Raw genomic sequence first — 23,294 nt, forward strand, 5'->3', positions numbered from 1 at the left:
AAAACATTGTTCTTCAAACTACATTTTCTGCTGTAACCAGCAAAAACCCTGTGCTACTTTAAAGTCCAGACATGTATGGCCATCCTGACCGGTCCAAACAAAACCCACACTTCTCTATGGCCCAGAGACCCAGATGCCATAAAACCACGGTTGGCTAATTAAACAGCCAAATATGCTCATTCATTATCAGCATACCTCAGGGGTTCACTGTGACACACTGTACATATGTGTAAGAGTGAGTGATAGTGGGGGTTGGGTGAATCTCATGGGGTTTAGGGCAGCCTTAGGGACCCCGTTGGCAAGAAAAAGCCCATGGCAGTGTGAGAGGTATGCTCCTATGAGGGCACATGTGTGCGGTTGTTTTGTTCTGTTTCCAACGCAGCAGAAATCAGCTGTGCAAGAGTCTCGCAACACTAGTATTAATATCAACAAATTTTGTTGCAAATATGATTTTATTTCTTTGGCAGAACACAACAGCAGATGGTCCAATGTGGTTTTGGACCCCATTTACTTTCATTTTATGGAGAAAAACAGTTGACGTTCTTGAAATTGACTGATTTTTTTTTTGAGAGAGAGAGTTTTCCAAACTTTTTATTTTATTTTATTTTGTTTTGTTTTTGAAATGTTAACTAAATCTTTAAGGGTAGATATATTTTAATTATTTAGCATCAAATAGGTTTGACTAACAAAAAGTTTGAATCCCTTCATCAAGTGAGCATTGAATGATGACAAAGGTAATTGAAATGTGAAAATTAGCAATAAAATATTCCAAATAATCTGATGTATATTCAGTATTGTCTGATACTGATACATGAAAAGATCTGAAAACCAATATGCTGCATGTATCATGCATCTCTAAAAAGGACGTGTAATATAAATCAGAAATGTATGATGTGAGTTGAGAGGTTTCACATTGTTTATGCTAATATCTGAATACATTTAATATGCTGATTATGTACATTCATTTCTCCTGAGGCCACGAGGCCAGCTTGTTCTTGTTCTTGTGTGTGTGTGTGTGTGTGACATGCTATCTGCTCCAGTGAACAGTCAGTCACCCTGACTGATTCAACAAGGTTTTACTGAGCATTTTGATTTGAAACAGCACTGAAATTCTGTTTTGAACCTTAAAACAACATTCCTCTGATAATGCAAGTATGAGAAGGTGAATAACACAAGCAGAAAAGGCGCATAAGAGAGTAGACACCACATTTGAAGGTCTGAACTCGCATACTGAACACATTCGTGTTTTCTCCTGTCATTATGATCTCACATTGTTTCAGCAGTTCTAGACGATCTATGGCATTGTTAGCGCTGGAGTCACAGTGGCTGGTTTGATGGCTCTGTGTGTGTGTGTTTGTGTGCGTATCTCTATGGCAGACTGCAGCTCTTCAGTAATTGGAGAGAATAAGTCTCCCCCCATCATTTCATTCCCTCCTTTACTGAATTCTCCCCAGTTTCTCTCACTAGGTTTCTGTCTGTTGAATGTGAGGCATTGGTAATGAGCCGGCATTCTGTCATTCCCTTACTTGACACCATAGGGCCTTAGAGAGGAGAGAGGGACTGTTTGGGTGGAGAAGACTTCAAGCAGCTGGATGCTGGAGCTCTTTCGCTAAGCATTCCCTCTCTGATGCTGGATTTATCCTTCTAAAATCATGTTTAACAGACTCTACTGTTTTATCCAGGTTTTATCTTTTCTTTTTTTCTTTTCTTTTTAGAAATTTCCTTTGAAAGCCATGCTTCAAGCTGTGACTGGTCAAGGTCGTCTTGATCTAATGCATTAAATTAAAGAGCTGAACATGGTGTGGGGTAACACTTTATTTGAAGGTGTCCTTGTTACAGTGTAATTATACATTTAAGTACTGAGTAATATAAATGCACGCTCCATAAGTGATCATATAATAACATAATTAAAATAAGAATAATAACATAAAATAAGCATAATTACATGCAAGTAACCCTAAACCAAACCCTAATCCTAACCCTAACCATATAGTAAGTACATGTAATTAATTAATATTACTCAGTACTTAAATGTATAATTACACTGTAACAAGGACACCTTAAAGGGTTAGTTCACCTAAAAATGAAAATTCTGTCATTAATCACTCGCCCTCATGTCGTTTCAAACCCGTAAGACCTTCGTTCATCTTCGGAAAACACATATGAAGATATTTTTGATGGAATCTGGAATTAGAATTAGAAGTACAAAATGAAGATTTGTAAAGAAAAATGTCGATATAAGCCAAGAGGAGACTGGTTTTCCTTTGCTGTAAACAAAACTTGGTTCTCGCGAGACTAGCATATTCTCACCGGAGCTTATGCTACAACTACATCCTACTTCATCCGCTGGAACACCATTCTCTCGTGAACGTGTGTACGACAATTAGCGGAAGCTAGAGATTACAGTTTATAAAGTTTTAAATACGGATATTTTTCTTACACAAACACATCGCTTCACTTCAGAAGGTCTTTATTAACCCCCAGAGCCATGTGGAGTGTTTTCTATGATGGATGGATGGATGCACTTTAAAATCTCATTTACTGCCATTATAAGGCTTAGAGGAGCCAGGACATTTTTAATTTAACTCCGATTGTATTTATCTGAAAGAAGTAAGTCATATACATAGAGATATACATAGAATGGCTTGAGGGTGAGTAAATCATGGGCTAATTTTCATTTTTGGGTGAACTATTCCTTTAATGATTGTTTGAAGCTGATTGCTTATTTGTTTTTGTTGTCTGAACTATACCTCTTTAAATGGTTACTTGCAATTGATTTTTTCCCCCAGAGTAGACCTATAACCCAACTGTTGGTCTACCACAATTGAGAACCAGATGTAGAATAATATGGAGGTTTGTGAACAGATGAATAGTGTAGGGACTTGCAAAGATCAGTAACAGAGTTTGCCCTATTGGTATGTGATGCAATTGAGAAAGCCTGTTTGATGTGCAAGCTTTAGAAACTGGATGTAGACTAGATAGATTTATAAAGAAAATCGATGGATCTAAAATTTTCAAGGGATATTTATTTATTTAGTTAGTTAAAGCTCAACAATTTCACCATATATTCTATAGTCTTGCCTGCTTGTTGGCTTTGTGTACTGCGCTTACTAAGTTAAGTTACAGAATTAAGTTCTGTTATAGGTGCAGATGCATACAGGAAATCTTTTTATTGTCTCTGCCTCTTTATTATTCAGTATTACGCTGTTTCATTGCATACCATTCCTGCAGAATCACATGATTTACTCCTGGTTTTTCTTAGACCTGTTGGCCTAGTTTTGAGTGCCATGTGAATAAACCGGTAATTTGAGAGTCTGTCATATAAAGATGTTTATCTGATATGAAATCTCTCCTGATTTAAGATACAGGGTTCCCACTCTTTCTGACTAATGAATTTCCATGACTTTTCCAGTTTTTTTAATGGTTGTGCAGTTTATTTTATAGAGAATGCTGGGAAACATTTTTATTTATTTTATTTTTTCATTTTTATGTTAAATGTATATACAGATTCTTTAGACATGTTAGTTTTCTCATTATATTGTGGACTGCCACTGGATCTGCAAGTCTTAACATGTAAAAGGGTTATAACAATGCAAAATGTTTTTAGATTAGGTATTTTCTCGTAATGAGTGCTGGCACTAAAAAGAAAACCTTCACACAATTTATTGACCAAATCCAGGTTTTAATTAATTTAAGAGTGACACATGACATCAGAGACAAGGGAAATAATCAATAAACAATATTCAATATAAAATAGATTGTCTGAAACTAAAGAATAAAACAGAACCAGCAATAATCAACTATTAATAAGTTACAGTTACATTGCACACACAATCATACAGTCTGTTCTGAATTTGTTTGCTTCACAGACTTCATTTAAAGGGCTGTACGAAACTGATTATGCACAACATATGTACGTCCAGACCGCAGTAACAAAAGGAAGATTGTGGAGATCCACCACATCAAACATATAACATATAAGAGTGCTACTAAACCAGACAACAGTAACAAATTCATATCAAGATGATGGCCTGTAAGATGATTCATGTTTCAAACTATAAACTATAGCCATGAAAAAGCCATTTGTTATGCTACAGTGAGAAAACTTGTCCTTATTTTCACTTTGTTTACACCGTTTCTCTCTCTCCACTTCTCTCGAGTGGTTTTCGGACATGTAGTCCAGCTTAACTGACTTGTCTGTTGCTAAGCAACGGTGTAGAATTGCATGAAGTGATGAACAACCTCCTAAAGTTTCTTTCAGATGAACTAGAGTGAGAATTTACAAAGTCAATGATATAATAATAACAACGTTGTACAAATGTGTGGTTAAGGCAAGACCAGTTTATATACAGTATTTTCATTCTCATTTCTCTAGACGGTGACTATGGAAATTTAGATTTTACTGAATGTGCGGTTTTCACAATATCCAGTGCTACAACATTTTGGATTAAATTAGTGAAAATTGCCCATCTTTTTAATAAAAAAAAAATATCAGATTTCATGCTTAATAACCTGTTAGATCTGCATAAAACAGTAAAACGGGAATATTGTGAAATATTATTACAGTTTAAAATAACTGTTTTCTAAAATGTAATTTATTCCTGTGATGGCAAAGCTGAATTTTCAGCTGTAGCTTGTACTGACCCCACACTTTTGAATGGTTGTGTAAAATATTCCCCAAACCATTTCTTTGATCGTATTAAATTTGATGAACTACTTGAGTTGGAAGTTATTCTGAGGTCAGATTCTTCGTAATGCTGTCTCGTCTGACTTCTCAGTTCATTTCTACTTGGCCATTTATAAGCCTAAAGTGAGGATTTAGTTGTTTTATGATTAAGCATTACACAACCAGGGGTTGTGGGATTTAAGACTGAGATTACCAGAATGAGGCTTAGGATGAGAGGAGAGTCCTCTGTGACAGTGATCCGACCAAATGCATGAGAATCACTGAAATTATAATGCAATCTAATGTCCAGCCTCAATTATAACCAGTAACTTTACCACATAACAAGAGAATCAGTTCTTTACAGGCCTTTTGAGAATTAGGTGTTGTGGCAGATTACTGTAAAAGGAAAGTCAACTGGAACATTCAAATTATCTTCTCGCTTATGCAACATTGATCAGTTTTGGTGGACTGCAGTGTCCCTTAGTAATCCCCCATGACCTTTCCAGTCCATCTCTAAAATTACTTCAGTGAAAGATCTCATTTTCTAAAAAAGAATGGTTGGAACATCTGGAAGGGGTCTTTGTGGCAATAACTCCTGCTCTATATTGAGAAATGGCCCGGGCGATGCTGGGCTTCTCCTCATTGGCTGAGATTTATGACCTGTTCTCTAGGGGCAGAAAGCGCATGAAGGACTACAGTAGAGATAGAGAGAGAGAGTGAAAGAGTGTGTCAGCATGTCCAATACATCTGGATGTACCAATGTGATTGGATGCTTCATCTAGCAGATTTATAACACTGTTCACCTTTTCAGGAGGACATAAAATCTTGTTTGGCTCCTCCCCTCATGCTTGCATGAGTTCTCACATTGTAGATCAGTGCCAGCTAATACAAGCAAAGCATAATTCTGTATTGAAACAGTAACTAATGCCAACCCGTATTCAATCATCCTCTCACTTTCCATTTAACAATCACATCCATGTTCACTAAAGTGCGTACTGTGTAACACATCCTCTTCCTTTAAATATGAAATTACGTTCACAGCTCAACCCACATTCCCACGCTAACTACCCATAAAAATATCCGACAGTGTCCAGTATTCACTACATTTCCTTCTTCGGCTGATTGATTGATCATTGATACAAAATGCAGTTCATGTAAAGGCTGGTAAAGAGGATGTGTAACAGCCGAAAACCTTAAACAATGGCAGCAGCTCTTTGTCGTTGTGATGAGTGTGTTTGCAGGTGGGGTGTCAGAATGGAAGAAGAACAACATGAGTGTTGTTGTTTGGGGGAGTGTTCCCCCCCCAAACAACCTTTTCGAAGAGCGAAAAATACGTTTTTTTTTTCTGGAATTGGAGTGGTGCACATGGAGCTCACATGATGGAACAGCTCTTGGTTCTCTCCTTGCTGAAGGAGGAGGTCAGGAGCTCCGCTTTGCTGGGCAAGTGAAGGAGGCGTTTGGACAGCCGGCGAGTGGGGCTTTGCTTTATGGGAGGCTGCAGTTTGTTAAGGCATGTTAGTGCCGCTGAGCGGAACACGCTGTGGATGCTCTTCTCCGATGTGAATGCAGAGCACTCCAGGTACACCTCTGCTCCTACCTGCTTCGCCAGCAAGGTGCCCTACATACAGAAAGATAGACTGAATGCAGTCAGAGATGGAAAAAGAGAGACGAGGAGTCTAGTTTACATAGGGAGGGTGCGATTGACTGACCTGCTCATGGGAGATGGGCGTCAGTCTCTGATTGGACAGCTCCATCAGTGTGCAAACATCTGTTCTCAGGTCTGTCTTGCAGCCGACTAGGATTATTCGAGTACTGGGGCAGAAATCCATGATTTCGGCTTTCCACTGCAGGGAGAGAGCTGTTAATATACTGCAGAAATCATATTCTTAATGAGTATTTTTTACTTGAGAAGCAACAATATGGGATAGATCACCCCAAAAAATTATTTAAAAATATATATTTTATTTTCAACAAAAGAAGTAAGTCATACAGGTTTGGAATGACATGAGGGTGAGTAAATGTTGACAGAATGTAAATTTTTGGTTGAATTATCCCTTTAAGATTTGTTTTGACAGCTTATATATTTATTATGAGTGTATTTTGTCTTATTTCACTTTCATTTTTTTATTTGTTTTTAACTTGTTTATACTTAAAACAAGTGGGGGGGAAATTGTCTGTGCAATGAGACAAAATACACTAATTAAAGATGCATTTTCTGAAAAGTCTTAGTATTTTATGCAGTGTTGTTTCTTAAGTAAAATCGTCTATTTTAAGGATATTTTAACTGGAAAACAAGTTAAAAAAAAGATTAATAGAATTGAAGAAGTCATAAAATGTCTCTCACCTTTTTCAGAGAGTTTTCGACAGTCTCAGGACGACTTATATCAAAGCAGAGCAGAACAGCATCTGCATCACTGTAGCAGAGAGGTCTGACATTATCATAATACGGTGAACCTGCAGGAGCAAACACATGACAAACATTAATAATGGAAACTTGGCGTCAAGTAAGATGCTTGTGATAGAGGAGTGAATGCAGCTGAATATGGAAGATCAAATGCTATGAGGGGGAATTGACAATGGCTGAGTAATGTAAATAGCGTTCGTATGGCAGTTCTCGTAATAGGTGTGTGCATGTGTGTGGGCGACTCTTGGAGATTCCTTTATTGACGGAATGAGTTGCCGAGGAGGTCTTGTCCCCCGCACACACCAAACCTCATCTCATTCCGTAACTACGGCAACAGCATTGAAGGATGTGCACATAAACACTCTCATACTATGGCTCTATGTCGATAGAAAATAAAGCAAGTCCATTAAAGGCGCATTTCACCCAATATTTGTGCTTATAAGTATCGACTTTCAGCTCAGATGTTGGGTGTTGTGTGAGCCTCTCTGAGTCACGTACTACTGCTGTATATGTAGACAGTGACTCAGCTCACTACGTTTAGACAGAGAATATATGGCTTATCAGCAGAAAGAGAGGAGAGATATGATGAGACAAAACAATGAATCTACAGACAACCCTGATACCACTATTTATACACACTAGACAGTACAGGTCTCAACAGTAAGGCCATTGTAGCAAATTAATTCTGATTTAACTGCTTTAAATGTGTCACCATTGTCATATTAATTAGTTTGCAAACGAGATGATGTTTAGTTCAACTGAAGCATGAGTAAAAATGGAATGAAAATCATAAACCAATAACCATATACCACCATTTTCCAACAAAAGACTATTGATGAATGTATGGCTGCCTGTCACTATGAATATTATATTATATTATATTATATTATTAACAGTGCTGGGTAGTAACTGATTATATGTAATCTGGATGTAATCTCAGTTAGGGCTGGGCAAAAAATCTAATGCGATTTTCATGCGAATCTCGTCAGTAAAGCCACTTCTGGTGATTAGTAGTAAATCTCCAGCACGTGCTTTCAGATGAAGCGGCATTTACTACACAGAGCCGTAGATCACTGACAAGCTACACAAAATCGCGTTCAAAATCGCAGGCGATTCATTGCCGATTTTGTGTAGCTTGTCAGTGAACTACGGCTCTGTGTAGTAAATGCCGCTCCATCTGAAAGCACGTGCTGGAGATTTACTACTAATCACCAGAAGTGGCTTTACTGATGAGATGTGCATGAAAATCGCATTCGATTTTTTGCACCGCCCTAATCTCAGTAATGTAGTACTTGTAATTAGAGTATATTACATTTTAAAATGTTTGTAATCAGATTATCGTTACTTTTTATGGATTACATGATTGCATATTCACACAGTGGCAGTAAATTATTCACAATTTATTGATTCTGGAAGTCTGGACAAAAATATTTCAAACCTGGAAGACTTTGGGCGTGTCATTGTTTTCATGTTTATTAATATGCGTTTAATGCAGGGATTCTCATTTTTGTCACCCCTTAAAATAAAATATTTGTTGAAATATCACAGAAGTCAATATTTCAATAATTTAACAACACATTCGCATGTTTACAGTTCTCTGATGTTGGTTAATGGTCACACTGACATGCAGGTAAACAAAAACAGTATTTACATTTTTAAGTATTCAAGTGTTTTAAAATGCTTTTATTTTACATTTTTATGAGTTGAATTTAATTATTAGGTTTTTATCAATTCACTATTCACTCTATCAACTCACTAATGTAATGTTTAATGCATTTTATGAAGTTGACATCAAAACATGGAATATATTTTCTTTCTCTTTGCTTTTATTATATCAATATGGTATGTTTAATGGTACATTTAAAACAAGTTTGATAAAAATGTAATCTAAAAGTAATCTAGATTGCATTACTACCTACAGTTTACATCATGTAATCTGTAATATGTAATGGACTACAATTTGTAAGTAATCTACCCAGCTCTGATAAATAAATGTCTTTATTAAAGGGGTCATATGATGTTGCTAAAAAGAACATTATTTTGTGTATTTGGTGTAATGAAATGTGTTTATGCGGTTTAAGGTTAAAAAAACACATTATTTTCCACATACTGTACATTATTGTTTCTCCTCTATGCCCTGCCTTTCTGAAACGCGTCGATTTTTACAAAACTCATCGGTCTGAAAAACGAGGTGTGCTCTGATTGGCCAGCTATCCAATGCGTTGTGATTGGCATGTGGGGCGTGTTTAAACGAGGCGTTTTAGGAGGGCGTGGACCAGTCTTAACTTTTATAAAGAATATCTCTTTGGGTTTGCGACTTTAGTCTTTGCAACTTTAGGGATCTTATCTATTCACGAACAGCTTGTAACACTCCAAAGAGAAAGGAAAACTTGAAATCGCATCATATGACCCCTTTAATGTATTTAAAACCAGTTATACATTTTTATATCTTTTGTAAAAAATGTTTTAGTTTTTAATTACATGTATTATTTTTGACATAAAAATATTTCAATTGTAGATCCTCTGTGTGAGGGGTCATGGATCTTTTCAGATGTACTGTAAAACTCAATAGTAAGACATCTCCCTGTATCTGTTATACTAGGTAGCAATTGCTCTTGACACCTGACCGTAGCTACTGTTTGAAAAACAAATTATAAAAACTGTATATTCCTCTTGAATCAGATTTCTAATGATAAGAGCTACAGGAGTGGGCCACACCAGGCCCGTCAAAGGCTCAGTCGCAGCCTCTCATGCCCGTCTGGTCTTTGATCTGGAGAGTGTGTGAAGAGATGCCTGAAGCAGCGAGAGCCAGATGAGCAAATTCAATTAAAGCTTCTATAATTAGTCGTGATTAGAGTGTGTTTGTTCACGTATGCTGATGAGTGTTTGCATGTGGGTGCACGAGCATCTAGCGCTCTGCCAGTGTTCCTCCTGCGCGTTGTCACCTAACGAGGCTGTGCACAATTAACAACGCCTAACTGGCTTAATGAGGGAATAGATGGGAGCTGTTTGATTGGCTTCTCAAGCGCTGATCTTCCATGCAAGATTCTGAGTAAGCTGTTATACATGATAAAAATGTATTTTCTCTCACAGTTACGGTTTTTACCTCTGATCTGGATTGCGTGTCCGGGGTTATTTAACATTTAAGTTTTTCTACTGTTGTTTCTCTGTTCTAGGTCAGTATGACTGGGAAATTCCATTGAAGTGTTTTTAACGTTTCACAATAAGGCAGTGTGTTTAGATAAGATGCACAGCAGGAAATACCTCGAGCTAAACCGAGCATAGACAGGAAGTCCTCTTTGCTTAAGAGTTAATTCACCAGTTATCACATGCACAGATGATGTTCTAGGCATTTGGTTGGTTATAATATTACATATTAATATAAATATTATTATAATGTATAATAATTCATTTAATAATATTTTTAATATTCAAATTATTTTATTATTACTATTATTATTATTATTATTATTAGTAGTAGTAGTAGTAGTTCAAAAGCAGAAACAGAGCAATAATTAATAATCAACTGTGCATATAAAAATTAGAGCCCGACCGATTTATCGTTTTGCCGATTTTATCGGCTGATATGAGCCTGTCGCAGATATATCGTATCGGCTAATATGCCACCGATATGAATTTTTTTTTACAGAACATAAAACGCAAATAAAATGCTTGTAAATGGTGTAATTACGTAGTTTGTCCAGCAGAGCACGCTCCATTGTTTGCTACTGGCGACCTGAATGAAACACTTTAAAGCTTAAGTGTATGGAATACCATTGAAATACCCCCTCATATCTTTGTCACGTAATTATAAGTGTTTGATCACCACATTTGAGTGATCATTGCAAAAAATGTGTTTATGTATATATATTCTGTTTATGTATATACTGTATTCTATATATATGACCAGTCAAAAGTTTGGACACACGAATGTGACTTGTACTGTACTACAATTAGGGATGCACCGATACCGATACTGGTATCGGTATCGGGCCCGATACTGGAAAAATTTACAAATGCAATAAAAATATTGGTATCGGTACTCGGTATCGGCAAGTACCAAAAATAAAAGTATCGGTATCGGGCGAGTACTGGAAAAAGTGGTATCGGTGCATCCCTAACTACAATATACACAAAGAATATCAGCCGATATATCGATATCGGCCCTTTTTTTTACTCCCTAATATCGGTATCGGCTCCCAAAAAAACCCATATCGGTCAGGCTCTAATAAAAATGTGTTGTATGAGCTGCAAAAAAGTAGTAAATCTCTAATGTAAACAAATTTATAAGTTCAATTTTGAAACAAAGGCTGAAATATTCTATTTTGCTAGCAAAATGTCTTAGTTTCCACAGGTGAAAAATCTATTAGAGAAAACCTATTAGAGAAAAGCAACATCCCATCCACTCATCCAGCAAGTAGGCACTCAGTCAAGCAGTCAGGCATGACAATTAACATAGACTCAGATTCATCAAGCATCACTGACTGATACGTTACACAACGTGCTATGCAACATGACCCTGAAGAACCCAGCTTTCACTTGGCATGCAATATGACAGCAGCTGGGATTTAAAAATATTAAACCTATACACAATTGCAAAGATTAATCTAGGTGGAAATATCAGTTATAAAATAAGGGCATTTGGAAAGGGCATGATGTACTTTAAAAAAGAAATATCCTTCCAAATCAAGTGAAACCGACAGAGTTTACAAAGATAATGATTTAGACTGAAGGAAAGATGGGACGGTTTGGTACATAATTGGTATGAGAACAGTAATAATAATTTTCAGGAGAGAAATCTAACTATTTTTGTCTGTACATTGTTTGGGTGAACTATCCCTTTAAGAGATGTCTTCTTACTCTTAAAACGCCATGAATCCAAACATAGACTAAATAAATGAGACTATCAGTAGAACATTCCATGTCTTTTTACTAGATAAGAAAGTAAGAGAGCTTCAGCTATCAGTCATTGAACCACGGCTTTCTACTACTAGGCTAATCTTAATGAGACTCTCAATCAGATACACATGCAAACATTCCCTAACCAAATCAATCTGAAAGACAAAACCACAGGCACTGGAACAGGAGCTGATCTGTGTAATCTTTTTCAAAAAAAGAGAAAAACAGTATCTCTAAAAAGCCACCTATGTCATTGAAAAGGCTTTGTGTGCCACAATGAGACATTCCAAAACATGCCAAAACCTTGTGCTGTCCTGCACTGCCCTGAATATTTTAATAGCCAGTTGTCTATCTCGTCTGATCCAGAGGCAGACAGAAGGTAAAGACGGCACGCCGCCAGCGTCTGACGCTTGGGGATTGGTCTCAGGTGTTGGGACTGCCAGACCCTCTCACCCACTTACAGCAGCCTCACACATGTCAGCTTGTGTTCCCTGACTTAGGGCTCAGGTGCTGATGGTGTGTCTTTCCTGTAACGTCTGACTGACCTACTAGCCCAATAACAGTCAACACAACAGCTGAGAATGGACAAAAGCTAATGCATTTGTAAATAATTCTAACAAAACATAGTAAAGATAAATCCAAATCTATTCCTAATCTACTTTAAATGATAAACAATCATTTTGTATATCTGAAAATCGTAATGCAACATATGATGCATTGAAGACACAATTCAGATATCACAATATCACAAGGGAAATAAATAATTGATCAGGTACACAGGTTACTACAATGAGTATATATTTGATATATATTGATGTGAGTTATATGAGTTATGTTATTAATTTCAGATTGTACAAAATCAGAGCTACAACTGCTCTGGCGAACATTTACATTCCACTTCACAGTGAAGCTGTTTGTTTATGCTTGTTTTATTCATTTTAGTCCTTACAGTGAAAGTAAACAGGGTCCAAAACAACATTGGACCCCACTCAGGCCAATATAGATGACTTAAACTACTAGTACTATTGGAAAGAATAAGAGCCTATTTGACGAACACTTAATTTGCTTTCACTGTATGCATGAAAATGAATGAAACAAACATAAACAGCTTCACTATGAAGTGGAAGCAAGTAGTGAACAAATCACATGTATTCAGGCCAATAGGTGACTAAAACTACTAGTACTAAATGTTGGTCAGAGCCGTTGTACCTCTGATTTTGTACAAGGTAATAATAACATGTAACTCATATGGAAAACAAACACTGGGACATTTTCAAAACATTTTCTTTTGTGTTCCACATAAGAAAGTCATACAGGAACGAGTATGATGACAGAATTTTAATTTCTGAGTCCATTTAATGATATTTAAAGTGTGTGAAACTGTATTAATTAGCAAAATTGACTGAGTGCAAATGTGTTCATCAGTTTAAATGCTCTGTTACATAAAGCAGTATCACCGCTGTACAGCTGTTAGTCGGTCAGTCTCTCTCTCACCTGACGTGTCCCATAAACTGAGCTCCACGCGCTGCTCCTCTAATTCCAGTCCAGCTGTGTAGTTCTCAAACACTGTTGGGACGTATGTCTGTGTGTGGGGGAAACGAAATAAAAGCCGTTATTTAGTGACTTAACATTTCCATAAAAACACTTAATTTCGTTTAAAACGTTATTTAGTTTCAGTATATATCATAGGTTGCGTTGGTTTGTTGCAAAAGCGTCGTTTTTTCCCCAGCGTCAACACGTGCACAACAACTCACATGAGAAAGATGCATTAAGTATCACCTTGATGTATGATGTATGAATATACAGGATAATCAAACGCAGTGCGTAATAGTCACAGTATATGGTTGCATAATGACATAAGCAAGCATCCAAGTGCTTTACTAGCGAACACATACATCAATAGCCGCTCAGTGAATACGTGAGAGAGCAGGACATACCTCAGGATAACAGTCTTTGGCTAAGACTTGCAACATTGCGGTTTTCCCGCACTGCACGTCTCCTACTAAAACCAGTTTACAACGCATTACCAAAGGCTGGCTGATTCTTCTCTCCTTCATTGTAAATAAGACGGTCCTGTGCGCGACTGCTCTCTCGTATGACGGCCCTGGGCAGTTTGTTCAGACCGCATTGAAGTTTGGACTAAATCTCCACGAAAGAGAGAAATACGGCACTGCGGCAATTTATACAGCTCTGCTGTCCAATCAGCGCCGCGCTCTCCTGCTCGCGCTCGAGTTCCACTGCCCCCGAAATGCGCCCACCCAGTCTGCACATTGATTTAGCCGATTTAAATGCTAGCGATGGTAAACGAACCTTATGGGGGGTTTGAAAAGAAAGTTTCCACGCAAGGTGTGAACATGACATCATAGACGTGAGATTAATAAAAGTTGAGGGGGAAAAATTCCTATAAAAGAGAACGTCTCAAACGCTTTACGCGTTATCAGTGCATTCGCTACTCTAAATACAAAGTGCTGCACAAAATAATGATGCATGTAGCTTATTAATATAAGCTTAACATTACCCAATCAGTTATATTATGAAAAATACTAAATACCTTCAACAACAACAACAACATGAACGCTGATGCAAAGTGTGAGCAAAATGTCTGTACACTTTTTGGTGGAAAAATGTCATAAGCAGATTCTGACCTTTTAAAATATGTTTTATTTTATTTTTAAAAATTTATTTTTATTTGATTTATTTTTACTTTTGTTGTAAATCTTGTGAACAAAATAAGCTAAACCACCATTATATGTCATAAAAAGCCACATTTGTCTGTTAAGTGTTCATAATGACCAATTCATTCTCTGAGGACATTTTAAATAAATTATCTTAAGCAAGTAAAATGTTACAACTGACCCTAAAAGTGGCATTAAAGAACTCTATAGCCTATTGGCTTTACCAAAAGAACCACTTTATTCTCTGAATGACATTTTAAATGTTTGACTTACAGTGTTGTACAGACATCACCTGACAAAAGGCTTACTCACACGTGTTATGCAATATTTGAGAAACATAAAATTTCTCTTGTTCCTAATTTAATTTAATAAAAGATTATACTAAAGTGACCACTTTAAAAAAAAGATTTTTCCATAAATTGGAATTATTCAAATTCATAGCTGTCGCATAGAGAAAGACTTCAAAGTGTGACATCAAGAGCCCATATTCACCTTCTCCTCTGACTCAATGACCGAAACAGGTGGATATACGGCCACACTTCTGTTGAGCTTTATTGAGCGTGAGTTGTGTAAAAGACTGATAACCTCTGACAAATTATTGACTGCTTGTTGAGTAACAGTTTGACTCTGTTTCCTGGTATTTCCTCATTTGTTTGGCCCTGACAAATGAGAGCGTAATCGAACGAGCCCAAAGCTGCGCACCCAATAAATCCATAAACTGATCACATTGTGTGTGTGTTGTGGACGCATCTGACTGTAATTAAAGCCCGTCCCCTGCACATAGACGCTAATTACATGATACGAAGATTGTAACCGGCTATAATGATACATTTGGTTCACTCAGGGCAGCGTTTCAGAGAATGTGTTCACACAGACTGTTCCATTTATTTTGAGACCCTTTGTGCTAAAGCCCTTAGGAGAGAAATGATTATGTAACTATCTCTGGTTCCTTTGTATAGCTCAGGCCTCTCTCTCTCTCGGTCTGTCTCTCTCTGCTTATAAAACAAATAATATATTTAGACTAGCAGACAAGGGTACAAACAGTCATAAAAGCTAAAACAGGAAAAGAACTAAGGGGAATTAAGAGGAATGGACCCATTTTAGACCAACTATAGAAATAGTATAGTGTTCTAGTTTAATAGTACACTTTACCTTCCCATCATATATTTCTGTAAATGTGATTTCTGAATGTATTCCACTCCGCAAAAGCACAGTGTGGCAGCATGTGTATGTTTACAAGAGTGTTCTAGAGTGGTGGCCCAGGCCAGACAGAGACAGATGGTCTGGTCTTCCCCAAACTGAGACAGGAAACACAGCAATGACATCTCAGCTGGGGAGAAGCATCGAGCATATTCTGCAAACTGGAGGAAAATGACTGTTCTTAGACCGTCTCATATCCATAGACAAGTCTATTTAGTAGTAATGCTTAAAGTAATAGTTTACCCAAAAATGAAAATGAGCTTACCCTCAGGCCATGTAGATGAGTTAGTTTGTTCATTGGAAAAGATTTGGAGAAGTTCAGCATTACATCACTTGCTCGCCAATGGATCCTTTGCAGTGAATGGGTGCCGTCAGAATCCAACAGCTTTGTGATTAAAACAATCCACACCACTCCAGTCCATGTTCTATTTCTATTCTAACTACTTGTTTTCTTAAAAAAAGAGCCTCTAACACTAGCGTTCCCATATTCTTTTTCTATTCTGTCTACTTGTTTTCTTTTTATTTATCATAAAAAACGACACTCCAACACTAGCATTCTCTATTCTTTCTATTATTTTAACTTGTTTTATTTTTATTAAAAAAGACCCTTTAACAGTAGCGTTCCTTATTCTTTTTTCCATTCTATCTACTTGTTTTCTTTTCATTTATTATAAAAAAAACCTTGCTACGTGTACTGCAATAGGCTAACCGAGACTTGTCACAGCACTTACATATTGTTGCTCATTTGTTGGTTTTGATTGCTTCTATTGTCCTCATTTGTAAGTTGCTTTGGATGAAAGTGTCTGCTAAATGACTAAATGTAAATGTAATGTAGTGTGTTTGTAAGAAACAAATCCATCATTAAGGTGTTTTAACTTAAAACCATAACTTCTGGCCAAAATACAAATCCATAATAACGCTTCCTCTTGTGAAAAAGACCGGGCACCTATTAAATTCACCAACATATTTCTTTAGAACTGTTTTGGACTGTTTTTGCTTGTAAACGGTGCTTGCAGTGCATTCGCTACTCTAAATACAAAGTGCTGCACAAAATAATGATGCATGTAGCTTATTAATATAAGCTTAACATTACCCAATCAGTTATATTATGAAAAATACTAAATACCTTCAACAACAACAACAACATGAACGCTGATGCAAAGTGTGAGCAAAATGTCTGTACACTTTTTGGTGGAAAAATGTCATAAGCAGATTCTGACCTTTTAAAATATGTTTTATTTTATTTTTAAAAATTTATTTTTATTTGATTTATTTTTACTTTTGTTGTAAATCTTGTGAACAAAATAAGCTAAACCACCATTATATGTCATAAAAAGCCACATTTGTCTGTTAAGTGTTCATAATGACCAATTCATTCTCTGAGGACATTTTAAATAAATTATCTTAAGCAAGTAAAATGTTACAACTGACCCTAAAAGTGGCATTAAAGAACTCTATAGCCTATTGGCTTTACCAAAAGAACCACTTTATTCTCTGAATGACATTTTAAATGTTTGACTTACAGTGTTGTACAGACATCACCTGACAAAAGGCTTACTCACACGTGTTATGCAATATTTGAGAAACATAAAATTTCTCTTGTTCCTAATTTAATTTAATAAAAGATTATACTAAAGTGACCACTTTAAAAAAAAGATTTTTCCATAAATTGGAATTATTCAAATTCATAGCTGTCGCATAGAGAAAGACTTCAAAGTGTGACATCAAGAGCCCATATTCACCTTCTCCTCTGACTCAATGACCGAAACAGGTGGATATACGGCCACACTTCTGTTGAGCTTTATTGAGCGTGAGTTGTGTAAAAGACTGATAACCTCTGACAAATTATTGACTGCTTGTTGAGTAACAGTTTGACTCTGTTTCCTGGTATTTCCTCATTTGTTTGGCCCTGACAAATGAGAGCGTAATCGAACGAGCCCAAAGCTGCGCACCCAATAAATCCATAAACTGATCACATTGTGTGTGTGTTGTGGACGCATCTGACTGTAATTAAAGCCCGTCCCCTGCACATAGACGCTAATTACATGATACGAAGATTGTAACCGGCTATAATGATACATTTGGTTCACTCAGGGCAGCGTTTCAGAGAATGTGTTCACACAGACTGTTCCATTTATTTTGAGACCCTTTGTGCTAAAGCCCTTAGGAGAGAAATGATTATGTAACTATCTCTGGTTCCTTTGTATAGCTCAGCCCTCTCTCTCTCTCGGTCTGTCTCTCTCTGCTTATAAAACAAATAATATATTTAGACTAACAGACAAGGGTACAAACAGTCATAAAAGCTAAAACAGGAAAATAACTAAGGGGAATTAAGGGGAATGGACCCATTTTAGACCAACTATAGAAATAGTATAGTGTTCTAGTTTAATAGTACACTTTACCTTCCCATCATATATTTCTGTAAATGTGATTTCTGAATGTATTCCACTCCGCAAAAGCACAGTGTGGCAGCATGTGTATGTTTACAAGAGTGTTCTAGAGTGGTGGCCCAGGCCAGACAGAGACAGATGGTCTGGTCTTCCCCAAACTGAGACAGGAAACACAGCAATGACATCTCAGCTGGGGAGAAGCATCGAGCATATTCTGCAAACTGGAGGAAAATGACTGTTCTTAGACCGTCTCATATCCATAGACAAGTCTATTTAGTAGTAATGCTTAAAGTAATAGTTTACCCAAAAATGAAAATGAGCTTACCCTCAGGCCATGTAGATGAGTTAGTTTGTTCATTGGAAAAGATTTGGAGAAGTTCAGCATTACATCACTTGCTCGCCAATGGATCCTTTGCAGTGAATGGGTGCCGTCAGAATCCAACAGCTTTGTGATTAAAACAATCCACACCACTCCAGTCCATGTTCTATTTCTATTCTAACTACTTGTTTTCTTAAAAAAAGAGCCTCTAACACTAGCGTTCCCATATTCTTTTTCTATTCTGTCTACTTGTTTTCTTTTTATTTATCATAAAAAACGACACTCCAACACTAGCATTCTCTATTCTTTCTATTATTTTAACTTGTTTTATTTTTATTAAAAAAGACCCTTTAACAGTAGCGTTCCTTATTCTTTTTTCCATTCTATCTACTTGTTTTCTTTTCATTTATTATAAAAAAAACCTTGCTACGTGTACTGCAATAGGCTAACCGAGACTTGTCACAGCACTTACATATTGTTGCTCATTTGTTGGTACTTGTTTTATTTTTATTAAAAAAAAAACTTTAACAGTAGCGTTCCTTATTCTTTTTTCCATTCTATCTACTTGTTTTCTTTTCATTTATTATAAAAAAAACCTTGCTACGTGTACTGCAATAGGCTAACCGAGACTTGTCACAGCACTTACATATTGTTGCTCATTTGTTGGTTTTGATTGCTTCTATTGTCCTCATTTGTAAATTGCTTTGGATGAAAGTGTCTGCTAAATGACTAAATGTAAATGTAATGTAGTGTGTTTGTAAGAAACAAATCCATCATTAAGGTGTTTTAACTTAAAACCATAACTTCTGGCCAAAATACAAATCCATAATAACGCTTCCTCTTGTGAAAAAGACCGGGCACCTATTAAATTCACCAACATATTTCTTTAGAACTGTTTTGGACTGTTTTTGCTTGTAAACGGTGCTTGTAAACGAGAGAGCTTTTTCACTGAAGAAAGCAATATTATGGATGATGGACTTTTTTTTATTTTTGCCAGATGCAATGGTTTGAAGTTAAAAGCATCGTATCTTGATTTGTTTATTACAAACATGGAATTTTTCACTTGACAATATGCTAATTGTTAGACTGGAGTTGTGTGGATTACTTGTGGATTATTGTGATGTTTTTCTCAGCTGTTTGGACTCTCATTCTGACGGCACCCATTCACTGCAGAGGATCCATTGGTGAGCAAGTGATGTAATGCTAAATTTCTCCAGATCTGTTTCGATGAAGAAACAAACTCATCTACATCTTGGATGGCCTGAGGGTGAGTACATTTTCAGCAAAATTAAAATTTTTGGGTAAACGGTTCCTTTAAGAATTTCATCAATATGAGAGTGAATTTGACTTTGGTATTTGTTCATTGAATATTGAATCCATTTGTGCAAAAAGATCTGGTCATCCATTTCACTTGATTGTCATTCATCTCACATAATGCCCTATCTGTTTCTCTCTTAGTATCTCTCCCTCTCTCTTACTCTTTCTCTGGCAGTCAGGTTGAATTGTAATGTGTTGAATAATAATCCCAGGTCCTTCACTACATGTGCGCACATTCTCTCACTCCGGGGAGAGGTACATTGTAACGGAAGAAAATGCTGTCATTTCTTACTGAAAATTGTATTTCTAGCTCACTGAACCACCAGGGCTATAGATTAAAAAGGGAGAGGACAGAATATAGAACAAGTTGTTTGACAAGCGTGTGATTCAAAAGTTTGTGCCCAGATTGATTAGTGATATTTTGTAGCAGTATCAATATAGTAAAATGACGTTCATTTATAATGTATGTAATGTATGGAGTGTTGCCTGGGCTCATTGAGGTTTCCTGCTGCATTCTGGTTGGATAATAGTTGAAAGGCCGTGATTTCATCACCCCTTACATCCACACAACTGTAGTTTGATTCACTGACCCACTGCACTGCTTCTGATGTGATACATTTGTAATCAGTAGGAGTACATATACTTTATTCCTACACTGTAATTCTCCAATCATCTCACAATGATGTGCATTACATTTTTAATATTTTAAGATTATTTCAGTACATCTACAGTACATCTAATTAGATCTGGGATTATGTAATTTGAAAGAGAAATCACCTTTACTATTACTTCTCTTTTACTTTTGCTTTTCATATCTTAACACTACGGAGTTTTTCTTCTGATGGCACAGTCTGGCCAGTTGTTTCTTCAACAATGTAGTTTTATATTTTCTATATGTTCATCATTAATGTTTTCATTGCAGTTTTTACAATAGATCTTGTTTAAAAACTCTTTAACACCTTGTATTATTCATCAAGGAAAGATAAACATCAAGGAAAGATAAATAGGACCACAGATATAAAACGAGACAGAGACACAACAGAACTGGTGAAACAGTAGCCTAATATTTAGAGTGATCCTGTCTTAAAACTTAACGACGTGTTTGTCATCTGTCGCACTGAAGACGTTTTAAGGGTAGTGCTGACCTCAGGTGGTTGATGCTGGTAACAGTTTTTTTATCTGAAAAAAAAAATGGTGTAGAAACAGTTTTCACTCTGAAATTGCAAATGGCAAACACTTGAATTAAAGTGAAATTTTAAAGTTGTAAAACGTAATTTTTTTCTGTTAAGTACATACTCCAATTATAAAACATACTTCAATAATATTACACTGTACGACTGTATGGGACATAACAATCAATCAATCAATTCATACATATATAATCAATTACAGCATTCAGACATATTTAGGCAAATATATCATGAACAAGATTAAACATCAGGTATATAGAATGCTTAAGCAAACATTCGTTAAAATACTAATGTTATATGTGTATATTTTCAGATCGGTCTTGTTTGATATAAAATACAAAGGTACTGTATTTATATTTTTCAAGAAAGTACAATGAACACTGAAATACAATGAAAATTTGAAATAGCTTGTTTATGTTTTATATTGTGTTGTACTTTTAGGGTTGTTTTGTGTTGTTTGGTTTGTTTATTGCACACTTTTATATAAAATAGTTTTCCTGTCTGCGCAGTTTTCCATAGGCCATTTCAAGAGAATTGGTTTATGGATGTGCAAATTTAAAGTCTTATTTAACAGGACACGAGTCATTAAAAGTGTTTGTCAGCCAGATGCACAGTGCACTTTCAGTTGCGTTTTATCCAAAGGCGCTTAGTTCAACTGATAGGTAACTGATATGTGCCAGCTGTAAAGCTCACGGGCTGTGAACTTGTAGCTCGTATTTGAAAGGAATCTGTGGCGTGTCTCATTTGATCAGCGGGATCGTATCTCGCCTCAATATAGAGGCCTATCGTACAGTTAAAGTAGAGCTCTACCCCGCTAGGCGGCAATGTTATATGTTATCACTCCAATGTGCCTTTGTTTCTTCCACCACTGAATGAATTTGTGTTAGTATGCGCCTATAATGAAACGGCAACATTTTCTAACATTAATGCCTGCATGTTGTCTTTGTCTGTCATTTTCACTGTTCGAATGAAAGAGAGCAGAGCAAGTGTCGAGCGCGCACCCGGAGCAGGAGCTCTCCATGGTCCTGATTTATGCCCAAATATCGCCTCGTCATTTTACAGCTTGTCACATTTCCTTAAAGGCGATGTGTGTTTTTATATTAAATTATTTTCTTACACAGTAGCTTAATATGTATAAACCAATATAGGCTGATTCCCCCCAAAAGTGTAAAAACTGACTTAAATTATTTATTTATTTTACCAGTGTTCGGACGGATCAGTTTAGCGTTCTCTCTTTATCTTTGCCTGACGTTTTAAATAGTTTCAATTTGCGTGACTGGCAAATGTTTAATGCATTTTCTGATTAATTATTCAACTTGATTGTGTATTAATTGATTAATTGAATGCTTGAGACCCGAGGCCTTTGACTGATTTTGCCAATGACAAGAAGAAATGTTTATTCGCTCATTTGTATTGTATGCCTTTAGTTAAAAATAGTAAATTGTTCATTACAATAAAATTAAACAACATATAAATTACAGTATGTCAAAATGAAAACCAAACTTTATACTCAGTACATTTTAAAGTTGCATTGTATACTCAGCCCGTAAGATGCTTCGCTTCATAGTTTATACACTGAAACACTGCCCAGTCTGACAAGGATCAAATAATGTTGTGAGTTTGGGGCGGGACTACCGATGTCAGATGGGAGTGTTTAAGACACCAGTTTGAAACGATCATTATTTTTGCAATTCCTTTAAGTGAAGTTAGTGGCGCACTTTTACGCACTTCAGCTTTTATGGGTAATATCAGTCAAATTAGACCAAGGCAAAAACACACACACACACAAAATACCATAAAAAATACCTTTACTTATACCAGGTTCAGTTGCGTGACACTTTGTATTTTATTTTTGTTGGCATATTTTTTCCTCAATTTTGATGCATCTGCTTTAATGAGCCATTTTGATTAAAAAGCGATTTCTAGTAATTACGTGTTATATCATTTTTTATTAATGTAGTTGTTTATTATTAAACTGTGTAGGCCTTTACGCACCACCGCAATCACAGCACAACAATGCAGTCATTTAGATGACAGATTTGAGAAGGAAAAAAAACAGACAAATGAACAAATGTGATTATACATGTTTATTTATAGAAGTTACACCACAATGAGCTAAGCATATCAATAGTAGATGTTTAGCTGAAAGCTGTTACTTACATGTGTGGAGCTCTATAATCTGTGTATGTGTAATATTTCTGACGATGTAGATATTTATGCAAAATATCTATTAT

The 23,294-nt window shown here is 36.3% G+C and overlaps 1 protein-coding gene across 1 annotated transcript; it reads right to left on the reverse strand.

The window, feature by feature from the left end:
• Positions 1 to 5,010: 5,010 nt before the first annotated feature.
• On the reverse strand, positions 5,011 to 14,206 carry LOC107737660 (rho-related GTP-binding protein Rho6-like). Its single transcript, XM_016549251.1, has 5 exons — positions 13,907 to 14,206; positions 13,464 to 13,551; positions 7,011 to 7,120; positions 6,376 to 6,510; positions 5,011 to 6,284 (listed from the first exon to the last, which is right to left on the reverse strand). The coding sequence occupies exons 1-5, from the start codon at positions 14,024 to 14,026 to the stop codon at positions 6,039 to 6,041; spliced, it is 699 nt and encodes a 232-aa protein (XP_016404737.1). The 5' UTR covers positions 14,027 to 14,206; the 3' UTR covers positions 5,011 to 6,038.
• Positions 14,207 to 23,294: the final 9,088 nt, after the last annotated feature.

Source organism: Sinocyclocheilus rhinocerous, unplaced genomic scaffold (assembly GCF_001515625.1).
Source record: "Sinocyclocheilus rhinocerous isolate Xijiao unplaced genomic scaffold, SAMN03320098_v1.1 scaffold72, whole genome shotgun sequence".
Taxonomy (NCBI): domain Eukaryota; kingdom Metazoa; phylum Chordata; class Actinopteri; order Cypriniformes; family Cyprinidae; genus Sinocyclocheilus; species Sinocyclocheilus rhinocerous.